At 35.4% G+C, this 18,026-nt stretch overlaps 1 protein-coding gene across 1 annotated transcript; it reads right to left on the reverse strand.

Annotated features, from left to right (window-relative positions):
- Positions 1–7,371: 7,371 nt before the first annotated feature.
- Positions 7,372–12,371, reverse strand: sgo1 (shugoshin 1). The gene is made up of 10 exons (XM_031323025.2): positions 12,135–12,371; positions 11,786–11,940; positions 11,395–11,606; positions 11,230–11,282; positions 11,068–11,132; positions 9,812–10,672; positions 9,596–9,697; positions 8,421–8,588; positions 7,988–8,177; positions 7,372–7,888 (listed from the first exon to the last, which is right to left on the reverse strand). The coding sequence occupies exons 2-10, from the start codon at positions 11,928–11,930 to the stop codon at positions 7,729–7,731; spliced, it is 1,956 nt and encodes a 651-aa protein (XP_031178885.1). The 5' UTR covers positions 11,931–11,940; positions 12,135–12,371; the 3' UTR covers positions 7,372–7,728.
- Positions 12,372–18,026: the final 5,655 nt, after the last annotated feature.

The raw sequence follows: 18,026 nt of genomic DNA on the forward strand, positions 1-18,026 counted from the left end.
TATAGTATGTCGGAAAAGCCATAGTATAGTATGTCGAAGAAAAGTGATAAAAAGCAATAGTATAGTATGTCGAAAAAGTCATATTATAGTATGTCGAAAAAGTCACTGTATAATATGTCAAAAAAAGTCATAGTGTAGTATGTCGAAAAAGTCATAGTATAGTATTTCAAAAAAAGTGATAAGAAAACCATAGTTTCGTATGTCAAAAAAAGTTATAAAAAAGCCATAGTATAATATGTTGAAAAAGTCATAGCATAGTATGTCGAAAAAAGTGATGAAAAAGCCATTGCATAGTATGTCGAAAAAATGCATAAAAAAGTCATAGCATAGTATGTCGAAAGAAGTGATTAAAAAGCCATAGTATAGTATGTCGAAAAAGTCATAGTATAGTATGTTGAAAAAGTTGAAAGAAAGTGATAGAAAAAGCCATTTTATAGCATGTCGAAAAAGCCAGAGTATAGTATGTCGATAAAATTGATTTTAAAAAAAGCCACAGTATAGTATGTCGACAAAAGTGATAAAACAGCCTTAGTACAGTATGTCAAAAAACAGTGTTAAAAAAGCCATAGTATAGTATGTCGGAAAAAGTGATAGAAAAAGCCGTAGTATAGTATGTCGAAAATGCCATAGTATAGTATTTCAAAAAAAGTGATAAGAAAACCATAGTTTCGTATGTCAAAAAAAGTTATAAAAAAGCCATAGTATAATATGTTGAAAAAGCCATTGCATAGTATGTCGAAAAAATGCATAAAAAAGCCATAGTATAGTATGTCGAAAGGAGTGATTAAAAAGCCATAGTACAGTATGTCAAAAAAGTCTATAGAAAGTGATAGAAAAAGCCATATTATAGTATGTCGAAAAAGCCATAGTATAGCATGTCGAAAAAGTCATGGTATAGTATGTCAAAAGAAAGTGATAAAAAGCCATAGTATAGTATGTTACAAAAAGAGATTAAAAAGTCATAGTAAAGTATGTCGAAAAAAGTTATAAAAAAGCCATAGTATAGTATGTCGAAAAAGCCATAGTATAGTATTTCAAAAAAAGTGATGAAAAAGCCATTGTTTAGTATGTCGAAAAAATGCATGAAAAGCCATAGTATAGTATGTCGAAAAAATGCATAAAAAGCCATAGTATAGTATGTCGAAAATACCATAGTATAGTATGTTGAAAAAAGCCATAGTATTGTATGTCGATAAAATTTATTTAAAAAAAAGCCACAGTATAGTATATCGACAAAAGTGATACAACAGCCTTAGTACAGTATGTCAAAAAACGGTGTTAAAAAAGCCATAGTATAGTATGTCGGAAAAAGTGATAGAAAAAGCCACTGTATAATATGTTGAAAAAGTCATAGTATAGTATGTGGAAAAAAGCGATGAAAAAGCCATTGCATAGTATGCCGAAAAAATGCATAAAAAAGCCATAGTATAGTATGTCGAAAGAAGTGATTAAAAAGCCATAGTATAGTATGTAAAAAAAAAAACATAGTATAGTATGTAAAAAAAGTAATAAAAAAGCCAGTTTAGTATGTCAAAAAAATGATGAAAGCCATAGTATTGCATGTCGAAAAAGTCATAGTATAGTATGTCGAAAAAGTTGAAAGAAAGTGATAGAAAAAGCCATAGCATTGCATGTCGAAAAAAGTAATAAAAAAGCCATAGTATAGTATGTCGAAAAAGTCATGGTATAGTATGTCGAAAGAAAGAGATAAAAAGTCATAGTAAAGTATGTTGAAAAAAATGATTCAAAAGCCATATTATAGTATGTCGAAAAAGCCATAGTATAGTATTTCAAAAAAAGTGATGAAAAAGCCATTGTTTAGTATGTCGAAAAAATGCATAAAAAGCCATAGTATAGTATGTCGAAAAAAGCCATAGTATAGTATGTCGACAAAAGTGATAAAACAGCCTTAGTACAGTATGTCAAAAAACGGTGTTAAAAAAGCCATAGTATAGTATGTCGGAAAAAGTGATAGAAAAAGCCATAGTATAGTATGTCAAAAATGCCATAGTATAGTATGTCAAAAAAAGTGATAAAAAAGCCATAGTATAGTATGTCAAAAATGCCATAGTATAGTATGTCAAAAAAAGTGATAGAAAAAGCCATAGTATAGTATGTCAAAAAAAGTTATAAAAAAGCCATAGTATAATATGTCGAAAAAGTCATAGGATAGTATTTCAAAAGAAGTGATAAAAAAAACGCCATATTATAGTATGTCGAAAAAAAGTGATAAAAAACCATATTATAGTATGTCGAAAAAGTCATAGCATAGTATGTCGAGAAAAGTGATGAAAAAGCCATTGCATAGTATGTCGAAAAAATGCATAAAAAAGCCATAGTATAGTATGTCGAAAGAAGTGATTAAAAAGCCATAGTATAGTATGTCGAAAGAAGTGATTAAAAAGCCATAGTATAGTGTGTCAAAAAAATTGATTAAAAAAAAAGCCACAGTATAGTATGTCGACAAAAGTGATAAAACAGCCTTAGTACAGTATGTCAAAAACCAGTGTTAAAAAAGCCATAGTATAGTATGTCGAAAAAAGTGATAAAAAGCCATAGTACAGTATGTCGAAAAAGCCATAGTATAGTATTTCAAAAAAAGTGATAAAAAAGCCATAGTATAGTATGTCGAAAAAGTCACAGTATAGTATGTCGAAAAAGTCGAAAGAAAGTGATAGAAAAAGCCATATTATAGTATGTTGAAAAAGCCATAGTATAGCATGTCGAAAAAGTCATGGTATAGTATGTCGAAAGAAAGTGATAAAAAGCCATAGTATAGTATGTTAAAAAAAAAGAGATTAAAAAGCCATAGTATAGTATGTCGAAAAAGCCATAGTATAGTATTTCAAAAAAAGTGAGGAAAAAGACATTGTTTAGTATGTCGAAAAAATGCATAAAAAGCCATAGTATAGTATGTCGAAAAAATGCATAAAAAGCCATAGTATAGTATGTCGAAAATACCATAGTATAGTATGTTGAAAAAAGCCATAGAATTGTATGTCGATAAAATTTATTTAAATAAAAGCCATAGTACAGTATGTCGACAAAAGTGATAAAACAGCCTTAGTACAGTATGTCAAAAAACGGTGTTAAAAAAGCCATAGTATAGTATGTCGGAAAAAGTGATAAAAAGCCATAGTATAGTATTTCAATAAAGTGATAAAAAGCCATAGTATAGTATGTCGAAAAAAGTGATAAAAAGCCATAGTATAGTGTGTCGAAAAAAGTGATAAAAATGCCACAGTATGGTATGTGGAAAAAATCACAGTATAGTATGTCGAAAAAAAGTGATAAAAAAAGCCATAGTATAGTATGTCGAAAAAAGTGATAAAAAAGCATAGCATAGTATGTCGAAAAAGTCACAGTATAGTATGTTGGAAGAAAGTGATAAAAAGCCATAGTATAGTATGTCGATAAAAAGTGATAGTAAAGTATGTCGAAAAAAGTGATAAAAAAAAAGCCATATTATAGTATGTCAAAAAAAAGGGATAAAAAGCCATAGTATAGTATGTCAAAAAAGCCATAGTATAGTATTTTTTTAAAAAAAGTGATAAGAAAGCCATAGTTTAGTATGTCAAAAAAAGTTATAAAAAAGCCATAGTATAGTATGTCGAAAAAGTCATATTATTGTATGTTGAAAAAGCCATAGTATAGTATGTCGAAAACAGTGATAAAAAGCCATTGCATAGTATTTCGACACTTCAATGTGAGGTTGAGCAGCCAAGGATTGAACAACTAATCTAGTGGTTATGAGACAACAATTTTACTTCGCAGCCACAAGCAACCAATATAATATAAAACAAAAAAAAATCATAGTATACTAGTATGTCGAAGAAAAATGATAAAAAAGTCTATAAAAGTATAGTGTGTCAAAAAACGTGATAAAAAGACATAGTATAGTATGTTGAAAAAAGTAATGTTATAATATGTTGAAAAAAGTGAAAAAAACAATAGTATAGTATGTCGAAAAAAAGTGATAAAAAAGCCATAATATAGTATGTCGAAAAAAGTCATAGTATAGTATGTCGAAAAAGTCACAGTATAGTATGTCGAAGGAAAGTGATAAAAAGCCATAATATAGTATTTTGAAAAAAAGTGATAAAAAAGCCATAGTATAGTATGTCGAAAAAAGTGATAAAAAAGCCATAGTATAGTATGTCGAAAAAAGTCATGTTATAGTATGTCAAAAAAGTGATATAAAAGCCATTGTATATGTTAGAATAATTACATTATCAAAGGATAGACAGAACCACTGAAGTTATAATAAAGTTTAGTTTACTTGCAAGTAGAATCAGTTTACAGGACTCACAGGACAAGTACAGAAAGTGACTAACATAAGCCTCAAATAGTAGCTTATTTATGTGTGAAATACAATCATAACATAATTTGATGTCGTCAATTGTTTATCTTGTCAGTTTAGATGTTGTCTCCTCTATCTGGTCAGACTCGATGGTGTCCCCTTTATCTGGTTAGAGAGAAGCATGTTCTGTCCTCGAGCCCCAGTCAAGAGAGCCAATGACTCCATGTTATCTTGTGGGAACAAGTAGTGTTATGTTTTCTTACTATGCAAATAGTTTTATTTAACAGACAGAGAAGAATGGTAATCACTATAATATTATTCTATGCGAACAGTTTAATAAATAACAAGAGAGAAAATATGTATCATAATTTCCCTAACAGTATAGTATGTCAAAAAAAGTCATTGTATATTATGTCGAAAAAAGTGATAAAAAAGCCATAGTATAGTAGGTCGAAAAAAGTGATAAAAAAGCCATACTATAGTATGTCAAAAAAGTCATATTATATAGTATGTTGAAAAAGTGATAAAAAGCCATAGTATAGTATGTCATAAAAAAAGTCATAGTATAGTATGTCATACAAGTCATAGTATAGTATGTCATAAAAAAGTCATAGTGTAGTATGTCATAAAAAGTCATAGTATATAGTATGTAAAAAAAAAAGTCATATTATATAGTATGTTGAAAAAGTGATAAAAAGTCATAGTATAGTATGTCATAAAATGTCATAGTATATTATGTCATATTAAAAGTCATAGTATAGTATAGGATAAAAAATTCATAGTATAGTATGTCATAAAAAGTCATATGTCATATAAAGTCATAGCATAGCATGTGATAAAAAAAAGGTATAGTATGTCATATAAAAAGTTATAGTATAGTATGTCTTAAAAAAGTCATAGTATAGTATTTCTATAAGTCATGGTATAGTATCATACAAAGTCAGGGTATAGTATGTCATAAAAAGGCATAGTATAGCATGCCATATAAAAAAAATCATAATATACCATTAAAAAGTCATACAAAGTCAAATTATAAAATGTCATTAAAAGTCATAGTATAGTATGTCATAAAAAGTTGTATGTCATATAAAAAGTCATAGCATAGTATGTGATAAAAAAGGTATAGTATGTCATATAAAAAGTCATAGTATAGTATTTCTATAAGTCATGGTATAGTATCATACAAAGTCAGGGTATAGTATGTCATAAAAAGCCATAGTATAGCATGCCATATAAAAAATCCTAAATATACCATTAAAAAGTCATACAAAGTCAAATTATAAAATGTCATTAAAAGTCATAGTACAGTATGTCATAAAAAGTCATAGTATAGTATGTCACATAAAAAGTCATCGTATACCATTAAAAGTCATAGTATAGTACGTCATATAAAAATGCATAGTATAGTATGTCATAAAAAGTCATAGTATAGTATGTCATAAAAGGTTATAGTATAGCATGTCACAAAAAATTGTATGTCATATAAAAAGTCATAGTATAGTATGTCTTAAAACAGTCATTGTATAGTATCTATATATAGTATATTTCTATATGTCATGGTATAGTGTCATACAAAGTCAGGGTATAGTATGTCATAAAAAGTCATAGTATATAGTATGTCATAGTACAGTATATACATAGTATAGTATGTCATAAAAAGTCAGTGTATAGTATGTCATATGTAGTCATAGTATACCATTAATAGTCATAGTATAGTATGTCATAAAAATATCATAGTATAGTATTTCATATGAAGTCATAGTATACCATTAAAAATCATAGTATAGTATGTCATAAAATGTCATAGTATGTCATGTTAAAAGTCATAGTATTGAATAGGATAACAAATTCCTAGTATAGTATGTCATAAAAAGTCATAGTATAGCATGTCATAAAAAGTTGTATGTCATATAAAAAGTCATAGTATAGTATGTCTTAAAGACATAGTATAGCATGTCATAAAAAGTCATAGTATAGCATGCCATATAAAAAGTCATAATATACCATTAAAAAGTCAAACAAAGTCAAATTATAAAATGTCATAAAAAGTCATAGTATGTCATAAAAAAGTCATAGTATAGTATGTCACATAAAAAGTCATAGTATACCATTAAAAGTCATAGTATAGTATGTGATAAAAAGTAATGGTATAGTTTGTCATATAAAAATGTATAATATAGTATGTCATAAAAAGTCATAGTGTAGTATGTCATAAAAATGTCATAGTATAGTATGTCATAAAGTCATAGTATAGTATGTCATAAAGTCATAGTATAGTATGTCAGTCATAGTATAGCATGTCATAAAAAAGTCATAGTATAGTATGTCATAAAGTCATAGTATAGTATGTCACATAAAAAGTCATAGTATACCATTAAGTCATAGTATAGTATGTGATAAAAAGTAATAGTATGTCATATAAAAATTCATATAGTATGTCATGAAGTCATAGTATACCATTAAGTCATATTATAGTATGTCATAAAAAGTCATAGTATAGTATGTCATATGAAGTCATAGTATACCATTAAAAGTCATAGCATAGCATGTCATAAAAACTCATAGTATGTCATAAAAGGTCATAGTATAGTATGTCATATGAAGATTCATAGTATAGTATGTCATATAAAAATTCATAGTTTAGTGTGTCATTAAAAGTCATAGTATAGTATGCCATAAAGTAAAATAAGTCATCACAAATTCATCACGTCATAATATAGTTAGGTAGTAGGGACCTTCGCATAACATTCAAGCTTCAGTCGGTCAGTGAGCGTAGAAACAGTTGTCCTTTTCAGAGGATGTCAAAAACAAGGATTTCATAAATAAACGACACAGAATCCTATGACGTGCCTATATGATTAAAGGATAACATACTTTAGCATACAACCTCTTTGAACACATATACATATTTAAAACAAGCTACAAACATTTATATCTCAGAAAACATGTTAATTGGCCTTGTCACTATATTGATTTATTAACTTGTAATACTTTTTAATACCCAGAAGACACCTTGAATGCATTGTCACTCTGCCACAGCCATTAATATAAACATACACTTGCAATAGAAAAAAAATTAAGAAACTGCATTTATTGTCACAGCATACATAGAATTTATTAGATGATAATAGAAGTACTAATTCAGGATCTCATACTTAAAACATACAGAATTGAAGATAATGATAAATAGGATTGGAAAATCTGGCCATCTTGATAAAATGGCCATTAATACATTTAGCTAGAGATAATGAGCAGGAATGCAAGAGAGAGTAAAGTCACAAAAATAACATCTAAAACTGATCAAAGTTGTTCTTCATCACATAAAGAAATACAACTTTGAGAGTAAAAAACAAAATTATCACTTGTCAAAACTAAGAAACCACATTAAAACTGACAATGCCAGCCAACACTCAACAAGGTAGCTTCCTTCAGCGACATCCAACAAATGACTCATTGTATTTCTCAAATGGCAGCTGGCTGCTAATGGAATTCCTTGATTTCTGCACAGACCTCCTGCCAGACTTCTGCTTGAAAATAGGAGAGCGGAGGAACTGCAAGTCTGTGAATTTGTCTCCACGCCGAAGTTTCCTGTCAAGATGGCAATGTAGTTGTTAAGCATTCATACAGTTAAATGTGAACATATCTTAAACTATTTACAGTAAGGGCAGCATCAATATGTGAACTTACGCATTAAGCGTGGGTTCTGTGTAGTCTACCGCCATAGTGCACCGCCGCTTGCGAGCAGGAACAGGGGTGGAGCATCGGGCATCAGAGGGCCGTAAGCCACCACAGGAGAACTTGCGACAGGCTGCAGGGGACAGATTGGTCACATCACAAAGACTCAAGCCCCGCCCTGCTGTCCTTACACCACGCCTACCTGTAGAAACGTGAAGGAAGATGTGATCCAAAAGCGAGAAAAAGAAACTGTGAAACTGAATGTGCGCACACCAGTGAGCAGATAAAAGACAGAGTGCAAGGAAGCCAACGCAATGAAAATGTGATCTGGCCAAGCCTCCCAAGTGCCTACTAATATTGTGACGAAGCTCTTGTCTTTTAGCAGTCAAACTGTGAGATTTTACACAATCGACAATCAGGTTTGAGCAATGACAATTAAACGTACGTTTTTTGCACGTCTTGACCCTCTGGGTTGTTTGCTGGGGTAAAAGAGGAGGAGCTTCTCCAGAGGAATCCAAATTGGACAGGACGTTGTCTATTCTCATCATCTCCACTTCAACCAGAGGGCTGACAGCCAGCAAACAATTCTTCTCAATAACCCCTCTGTGAGGCTCTGAAAAACCAGGGCAAAAACAAACAAACACGTAACCATCTTAAATTCACAAATTACCATCAGCAAAAACAGACATTCAAGTGCAAAAATGAGCCGTGCAACAATCCACCCTGACATCTTTGCTATAGGTCACAGAATTAGACAGTAAGGTCATCGGGAGACAAGAGGATAACACCAAGCCAGATGTCTATTAAGTATAGTCTATTGTGATTACATGGCTTGGTTGAATAAATGATTCTGTTAAATGATCCTACTGCTGATCAGCAGATCCCAAAGGGAGAGAGAGAGGGTAGAGCGCTAACAACTCTAATAACAACAGTGCAAACAGAGCATTAGTTAGCTGGTTAGCTTACACTCACCAGGGTGACCTGGCTTTCGTCGGAGAGCGGAGGGGTCTTGAATCAGCCCGAAGGCTCGCGGTATATTATCCCTTACATATCACACTGCCTGAAGGCAAGCACTTCATTTTATCACCTCATGTCATATCATCTTTAGAATAATGGTTAGTAATTAATATTTTCATGATGTATTATTGAGCATTCATCCAGTGTTCAAGGAAGGACACTGCTTAATGGACAATGATTTATAAAAGCAATGAACCAAGTTCTTAATAAAGGGAAACGTGTTGTTGTTTATTACTACTGCCTAAATATGCAGACATGATGCAAACACCCTATGAGTGCAAATCAGAACTATGTTTTTTCAGTCTCCCCACTGGCATTAGAATCTGAGCACTATCACACTGCTAGGACAATCCCGGCGCAAAATGAACCTAGGGGTTAATAACTTATGTGTACCGAGTTGATCGTTCTCTGGGATATGTTTTCATGCTAATCGAATGTGTCTCTAGCTTGAAACAAGCTACTGCAAACCGGTGATTAGCTGCTGAAAACATATCCCAGAGAACGATCGACTCGGTACACATGTTATTAACCCCTAGGTTCATTTTGCGCCGGAATTGTCCTTTAAGAGACACAAAGTTGACGTGTTCCTAACTATTTACTCACCTGCCGGGTCAGGACTGTTAGAGAAGCTTGTGTCAGGGGAGTGATAAGCTTCTTCCTTTTCAGGCTCTACAGCCATAGGACTTGACTCCTCATCTCTAAAGACTACAAAAAAACACAAAACAAGGATTACATTGTTTAATTATAACCATCTTAACTCCAATAAACCACAAATTAAACATGAAGTTGAAGTTGTGAACAACAAACCTAAAAGCTTACCGGAAATCTCCTGTTCTGGAGGGATGTTTTCTTTCTGTTTGATGACTTTAGGAGGCTGGCCTCTACGAGTGGTGACCACTTTTGTCTTGTCAGGGGAAGTCTGTCTCCGTCTGCCCTTCTGAGGGACATAAAGGCTGTCCTCCGATTCAGAAGATGGTGATGACGAGCTGGATTCATTCTCTTTGGAAACCACAGGTGAAGCTCTAGTTTGGGGAGTCTCTTTGCTGATGGGCGTGGATGGCTGATTGTCCTCTGCCTTTGCCCTGAACGGTGTGACGTGAACCGCCCCTTCACAGTCAAAGTCAAACGTATCATTAAATCCCAGTGAGGTGTTGAGCTTATTCCCCTGTGACGGAGGTGCCGTTTTGGCCCGTGTGGCTGACCGGTCCCGACTCTTGGAGCGAGCTCTGGGTTTTGGATTTTCCCAAGGTTTCTTTAATGGGGCACGGTCAGGTTTGCGGCCTCTCTCCGCTTTGCGTGCAGCAGGTTCTGGTTTGGTGCGGGGCTGCTGCTGGGTTTTTTTCCTGCTGGGCCGCTGTTGGTTGTTGTTGTTGGTGGTGGTTTTGGGTGGGACAGGTTCAGGAGTAGAATGCTGAAACTCCTCAATGTCAACGGGGTCCGCTAAATCTGGTTCTGCTCCTTGCTGTGGCTGATTCATATTTTCACCGTTACTGCGGATAGGACTTGCTATCAAAGTACCCAAGCCTGCGATCTGGTCCCCCTCACTCGACGACCTCTTTTCTTGCACACGCTCAGACCTCCTCCTGCTTCTTCTATCTGCATGGCGACGCCTCACACCCACTGTAGAGGGCAGGGCAATCTGCCTGCCAGGTTGTGCATTTTTTTCAGAGGGCTGAGGGTCTGTGAAGAAAAGCACAAAATCTAAATTATCATTACAACAGTTTAGTTGTTTGGATACATACAATAGTTTATTAAAACAGTCACCTAGGGGAGCTGAAGAACAGCCTGTATTTAAATTGTTTCTGCGGATCTACAAATAACACTCTTGGCAGAATGTTTAACAATTACTTCAATTAAAAATCACTCAGCTGTCAATGAGTTAACTATTATAGCTAATCCTTAATATTAGTAGTATGTATGTATGTATGTATGTATGTATGTATGTATGTATGTATGTATGTATGTGTGTGTGTGTGTGTGTGTGTGTGTGTGTGTGTGTGTGTGTGTGTGTGTGTGTGTGTGTGTGTGTGTGTGTGTGTGTGTGTGTGTGTGTGTGTGTGTGTGTGTGTGTGTACCTGTACAATTTGGTGAGGCTTTGTACACAATGGGCTTATCAAGGTCCTGGCTGGTCCGCTTTCCCCTGTAAATTGAAAGGTAATAGATCTTGATAATCCTGATCCTCAGATAAAAATGTAAAAGTTCATGCAATGAGTTATGACATTTTGGTTTTTTTTTACCTGGCTGAATCCACACAGGGTTTGGGTTCAACAAGGATGTTCGCAGGTTTATTCTAAATCAACACAGAGAGAAAAGAAAAAAATCTGTACAATGGCACGCAGTACTTAAAAATAATGCACGTTAGCCAGGATTGGTAATCAACAAACAAAGGACAGACCACAGACCTCTGAAGCACTCACTGCCAGAGCTTCCTGCTCTTTGAGCTTCCTCTTGAGCAGAAGTAGGTGAAGAAACAGGGCCTGTTGCTCCCTTTTCAGCTGCAGGATCACTGCATTGGACTGTCTCACTTTTTCCTTTTCAGCTTGCAGGGCTACAGCCAGCACCTTGTTGTTCAGCTGGACACCCTTCAAGATGGTTTGATGGCTAGAGTTAGCCACTGGGAGAAAATACGGGATAGAGCTGTTTTTAAGGCAAAATTTCATCTGCATCTATTCATGTCACGGTTATGGCAATTACAAGCACTTACGTTAGTAGTCTACATAATTGTGGGAAAAGTCCTAAACGTACATTAAAACTGTGATTGTTGACGTACAAGATAAGCCTTCATTTCCTTACCGCTGCTTTTGTTTATCATTCTGGACCGTCCTCTGCTGGGAGCTGAAGCGCTAGCCAGCCGTTTGTTCCTCTTTTCCTTCATCCTCTCCTTGATGTCCTCCAGACTCTGCTGGAAGGACTTCTTCTGAGCCCGTTCTTTCACCATGGCTCGGGATCTATGATTAGTTTAAAGTTTCTTTTTACATTATCCAACTTATCAACAACGTAGCCTACTGATGAATCATAGCAAAACAAATGACTAAGCTAACGTGCTAACTAGGTTAGCATGCTATTTAAGTCAATCCAACAAGCTAACTTCAGTTGCTGCAGTCTGACGTCATATTTGAAAACAACGTAAACTTTAACTTACTTGCACGTGTATATCGCTAAGCTATTTGGTGGGTAAATTATCGCTTCAACAAAATACTTTAAAGTTAGGCTGCAATACAATCAATTTATCACATCATGTCCGAATCCGACTATCCGCAAGTTGACGTTCGAATTTTGAGCCACGACTGTTGATTGGTAGGAGTCTGATACGTCACTTCCTTCAAGTGAAATTACCGTTCGCTAGATGGCGCTAATGTATAGCAAAACATAAAGTGCATTTCCTTGCTGAGGAGATGTAACTGATTTGGTATTGATTATTCGTCTGCATAGTCTGACGCTTTGAGACTTAACAGACCACACAACGCACCAAATATATTATTATAATTCTTGTCATTTCAATCAGCATCTTTTCACCTTTTTCCGTCTGTTTGTCTGTGGGAGGCAAACAAAGCAAAGTGGAGAACATGTAGTACCACTGGAAAAATTGAGGTTTAGTAAATTTCTTTAAAAATGGAAATTAGATTAGATTACTACTCATCAAGGGTCAGGCTCATTCAGCACATAAAAAAATATTAATTTGGTATTTATAATTGACTGCTGAAGATAAGAGCTTTAGCCGTGCCCTGTTAAGTGTTCTGCTGCATGTGGATAGAGCTGATAATTGTGCTAATCTAAAAGCAGTGACATGCAGTGTTTGAATTATAGCCATAGCCTTTTCCTTGGGGTTTTTCTGAAACCCTTGTGGCTCTTTCAAAATAAGATTACACAGTAGTTCAGAGAGCAAGTCAATTATTAGATGAATGCAAATTTTAACACTATGATCCAGTGGTTTTTTTTAGGGCCTACATACACACATGCCTTCATGCATACACACAACTTGCTTCAAGCCACCCTGATTCCATTACTCCCCCATCTCAGGTTTTGCTCAATGAATGTTCTGTAAATATTGGATTACACTGAATACCTCGTCATGATCTCACTTACTTTTCCAACTTAAAGTCAAACAGGCGTGTCTTACTTGGCAGGGTGCAGGGCACTGCAGTTAATGTAACATCCATTTGGACCTTCTGTCAGTGAGGATCCAAGAAAGTGTCCATGACAGCCAACTGAATGGCATATTGAGGCTACAGGAGGGGTTTGGTAAAGTGTGGGTGTTGTCAGTGTCACCCACTGAAAACAAATGACTTCAGCAGGGCGCCTCAGCTGTGAAACAGGCCTGTACTTTCAGGCGATTCAAGGATACAGACAGTTCTTGATATAGCTGATTTTCCTCACAAATATTTGACCCTTTGTATGTTCTCAATATAATTTCCCCCCCATATTGCATATGTAAGGTTATGTAGCAGTTAAGCTTTATTATAAACTAAATGAATACAATTTATTACAGTTAAAAATCCCTAAACTGCAGCTAACATCATACATTTTTTAGTAACACTTTTAGGATGGTTTAGGGGCTTGAGTAAGTGTTAGGTATGAGTGCTTTGTTTTCTTAGTGGGCCATACAGACCTGTAATGACTCACTGTTTTAATAAAAAGATCACTTCTGTTTACCTAAAAGGTGTATTATTCTTGCTAAAAGCAAGTACATGTTACAGCTGTTGCCTCACAGAAGGGACATAATAAGTGGTGTGTGTTTTGTGTGTGAGGGTGTATTTGTGAGTCTTTCTGTATTAAAAAGATAAAAGAGAGAGACGGAGAAGTAGGTAGAGGAAAATATAAAGACAGACAGATAGACAGCCAGAGGGACTCCACAGGTTTTAGCTCAGCATGCTTTAAAGGACAAATCCATCACACAGTCATTTAATGCCGCTCCATGACTATCCACGTGTCAGCCGCTGGAGAGAAACATTTTATCACAGGTACAGCAAGAGGACAGAATAAGAGGGACTGATTAAAATTAAAACGGAGAGAGCGATGTGGCTGCCAGAGAAATTAGGGCGCACGTAGATACAAAGAACAGATGAGCATCAACACAGATGAATACATTGCCTTTTTTAGTAGTAACAGTAGCTAGTACAAGTCTATTTATCTACTGATGTGATGCACTCATATCATTATTAAGAGATAACAAACTCATCTCTGTCCAGTCTCATCTCTAGCTCACCCATCACTGTCCACACGGTCTGACTGGCCAATGAAAAGATCATCTGCTTTTCTACCAGATGAAAAGTATTAGCTCTAATCTGTGCACTCGCCTCAGCTGCGGCCAAGAATACACAGCCCTACTTTTTAATATGGAAAATGTGAGTATGGTGCCATACTCACAATTTATGGTAATATAAGCATAACACAGGTTGTGTAATCAACCCCAAAAGCAACCTGTAACACAGAAACAACTCAGGAAATCAGATTATGACTTGTTTTTTGGATCTTACGTTTTTTTTTGTTTATAGAAGTTACATACTTTAAAATGTGCGACATTATACTACTAACAAACCAACACAATTAATACATAAATCATTATCAATAAAAATTATAATAATATATATATATATATATGAAATATATTTATTATATATATATATATATATATATATATATATATAATAAATATATTTCATAAATGTACCATTTTAACCAGTATGGTGAGCTTATTCTTCCATATATCCTGTAAGCTTTAATTGAAACTTATATTTTAAATTGTGGTGGTTACTTATGATTTTAATCTAGCTCCATAGAAACATGTTTGTATTACCTGTATAACCTCGGCAAGCACAATACTAGTTCTAGTCTGGTTGACAATCAGTATTAGATTAAAGAGTCTGTTGTCCAAAAAATAAATGTCCTCTCAAACACTATTACACAATTAATAATCTAATTAACAATATTTATTTTTTTATATCTGGTCCACTGGTGCATTTATCACTAGGGGTGTTGAAATTAATCATTGCATGCGATGCATCGCGATGCGGACCTAGACGATTCTGCATCGATGCAGGGACAGACCATAATCCATTATTGCCTACTGATGTTACTTGTTGATGTTCCGGTCGCTGCTTTGTTTGTTTATGCCTTTTGTCTGATGTCAGACTCCATTCAGACGCTACATTCAGGAAGTGTCTTTTTTAATAATTATTTTAATTTATTTACAATAAAATATATCTGACTGCTTGAATTTGTTGATGAAAACCATGTGTAGCAATATATAATAATATTGAGGAGGTGACGCATCGTTATATCGAATCGTTGACAGGATAATCATAATCGAATCGTGAGAATTTGAATTTGTTTATTTTGCACAATAAAATCCAGACAACAGTAACACAAGAAAATAAAATAATATACATAAAGATTGTGCAGGTGAGCTTAAAAACACCTAGGGGCTTATAGAAGGAATCTCACCTAAGGAAGAGAAGAAAAACTATATAATGAGTAATTACAATTACAAGAGTCCTAAACAAACAACAACAAATTGAACACAAGTAAGCACTGGATTTAAGTGAAGATTTACACCCATAGTAATCACTATGACTGGAACATCCCACAATGTATTTCAGTATTGCAGAGGAACTCTAACATGACAATTTTCCCCTCTAAGTGTGTGAGCAATGTCAGACTGCATCACTAACAAACTAAACTGGAGAAGCACTCCTTTACCACCACATCCTTTTGAAAGCAGCATCACTGAACCCCAGACACAATCAACTCCCTGTGGGGTGCAGCTTGGTCATTATGCCTTACAGCCTGCTCTTAAACACCCTGCTGAGCCATTTACTACACAGCCTACATCCCCTCCATTTACTGATCTGTTGCTCCATGCCATACCACTGTACTGCCTCCGTAGGACCAGAAAGCCTCACAGGGACTAAACAAATCCTGCGTGATGCTGCAAGAGCAACGGTTGATATTTAGGAGAGAACTTGAATTGACAGCCGTGATTGTGTCTAAAATTGCTCTGGACAACTGTTGAAGCGTGTTGACCCCACACAGATGGTGCTTGTGCCACAGCTCCCCTCTGCCCACTCATGTTTTGTCTACCCACTAGAGCCGGAGAATCACGGCTCCCAAGGGCAGCTTTTACAGGTTTTTTGGTGTAGGAGTGCCAACCTAAGCTGTTTCTCTCATTTCCAGTCTTGCTTGTGACGACCTAAGCTAAGCTAAGCTAAGCTAACCAGCTGCTGGCTCCAGTTTACCATACAGACAGACGTGAGAGTGGGCTCCCAGATAGCTCAGTTGGTAGAGCAGGGGCCCATATATAGAGGTTAACTCCTTGACGCGGCGGGCCTGGGTTCGACTCCGACCTGCGGTCCTTTGCTGCGTGTCATTCCCCCTCTCTCTCCCCTTTCATGTTTTCATCTGTCCTGTCAAAAATAAAGGCCAAAAATGCCCAACAAATAATCTTAAAAAAAGAAAGAAAAGACACACGTGAGAGTGGCATCAATCTTCTCATCTAACTCTCGGCAAGAAAGCGAAAAGGTGTATTTCCCAAAATGTTGAACTATTCTTTTAATAATTTCCTATAATTTGCGCAGTTGATTTAATAAACTACACAACAGTCATTTTAATGCAGACTTTACTTTGTAAAGAAAGTATTGGGTTGAGAATACAGATTGCAGTTGTGTTTTCAGCTTTATTTTCCAGTTGTTTCATAAACCTTTGTTTTTCCAACCCTCATTTCTGTTGGTCGTAGTCTCATTGCACTTATCCATGACCACCTCTGTTTTATTACATTATTGTTAGACAAAATGCTGTAACCTCGCGCCAAGAGTTTATTATAGATTTATTTCTATGTGAACTGCCCTCACATGGCATGCAAAGGTCTGCTTTGTACCTTTGTACTCTCTCCAGGTAGAAGAAAATGAAAAAATTCTCTGGATGCCAAGTCAGGCTTCTGTGTTGCTGACATATGTTTTTGTGTGCATGTGCGTGTGTTTGCCACGAATTCGCTAGAGGGTTTGAGAGATAGAAAGGCGGCGGATAGAGTAGCCGTGAACGTATTGTGAGATAACGAAAGAAAGATGACAAAAAGTGAAGGAGTGAAAGCTGGCGAGAGAATGAGCCAGGGAGTTAAGGGGCCAGAGTAGGTCTGGATTCTGACAGCCTGTGGAAAACTGAGCATCCTACACACAGATGTTCACAATCATCACCCCAGACAATTAATAATAATGATAATGACTGCTGTGACAACTGGGAGAATCAAGAGGCCCTGATTGATTGGAAGATAATTTTCTGAATTGGCTTGTAGAATCATTTACTTTGGAGCAGCTGTGGGAGGCAGAAGCAAAAAATATCTACAGTAAGTAATTAATCCAGTTTGGTGTCAGTTGGCTGATGAAAGACAACAAAAGACAAGAAGATAGTCTGAGAGGTCACAGAAAGTTGAAAAAGCAGGGATCACACAGCCCTCTGACCTGATGGAGTTAAGACTTCAACCTCTGAGAAAGGTTAAAATAACCATCTTTCACAGAACATCAGCATGGAATCTCAGCTGTGATCACACAAATGTAGTCAGTTAAAATTGTTTTCAGTTGTTTCATTTTCACATACGTCAAAAAACAAGACAATAGTATCTATATCTACAGTAAACCATCACAGTACACACTCTCTCTATACCTCTAGGCTTCCGAAATTAACTTCCTTTAACATAAGCTTACCAATAAGAGCAGCACATTGCTTGAGGCTGCAGGGTAGTAAACATCAGAAAGACAGACAATAAAGTCAGACAGAACATTCCTGTCTTGATTTATCTCAGAGAATGAAGTAGGAGGTGATGCAGATGGGGGGCAAGGTTTATCTGTACTCTTAAGTAATTCATTGTTGGAAAAAAGTATTTTTCATTTTGTTTTTTAGGGAAGTACCTGAGTACAGACCAAGACAAGATTGTTTTTGCTTGCTGGTAAGTAGCAAAGGAGGGTAAAATGGGCTTAGGTCTGTGTCTGAATGCAGAGTTATGGGTTTGGCCAGAGGTGATGCATGTCTACAGTTCTGGCAG

The sequence above is a fragment of the Sander lucioperca genome, chromosome 16 (genome assembly GCF_008315115.2).
Source record: "Sander lucioperca isolate FBNREF2018 chromosome 16, SLUC_FBN_1.2, whole genome shotgun sequence".
NCBI classification, from domain to species: domain Eukaryota; kingdom Metazoa; phylum Chordata; class Actinopteri; order Perciformes; family Percidae; genus Sander; species Sander lucioperca.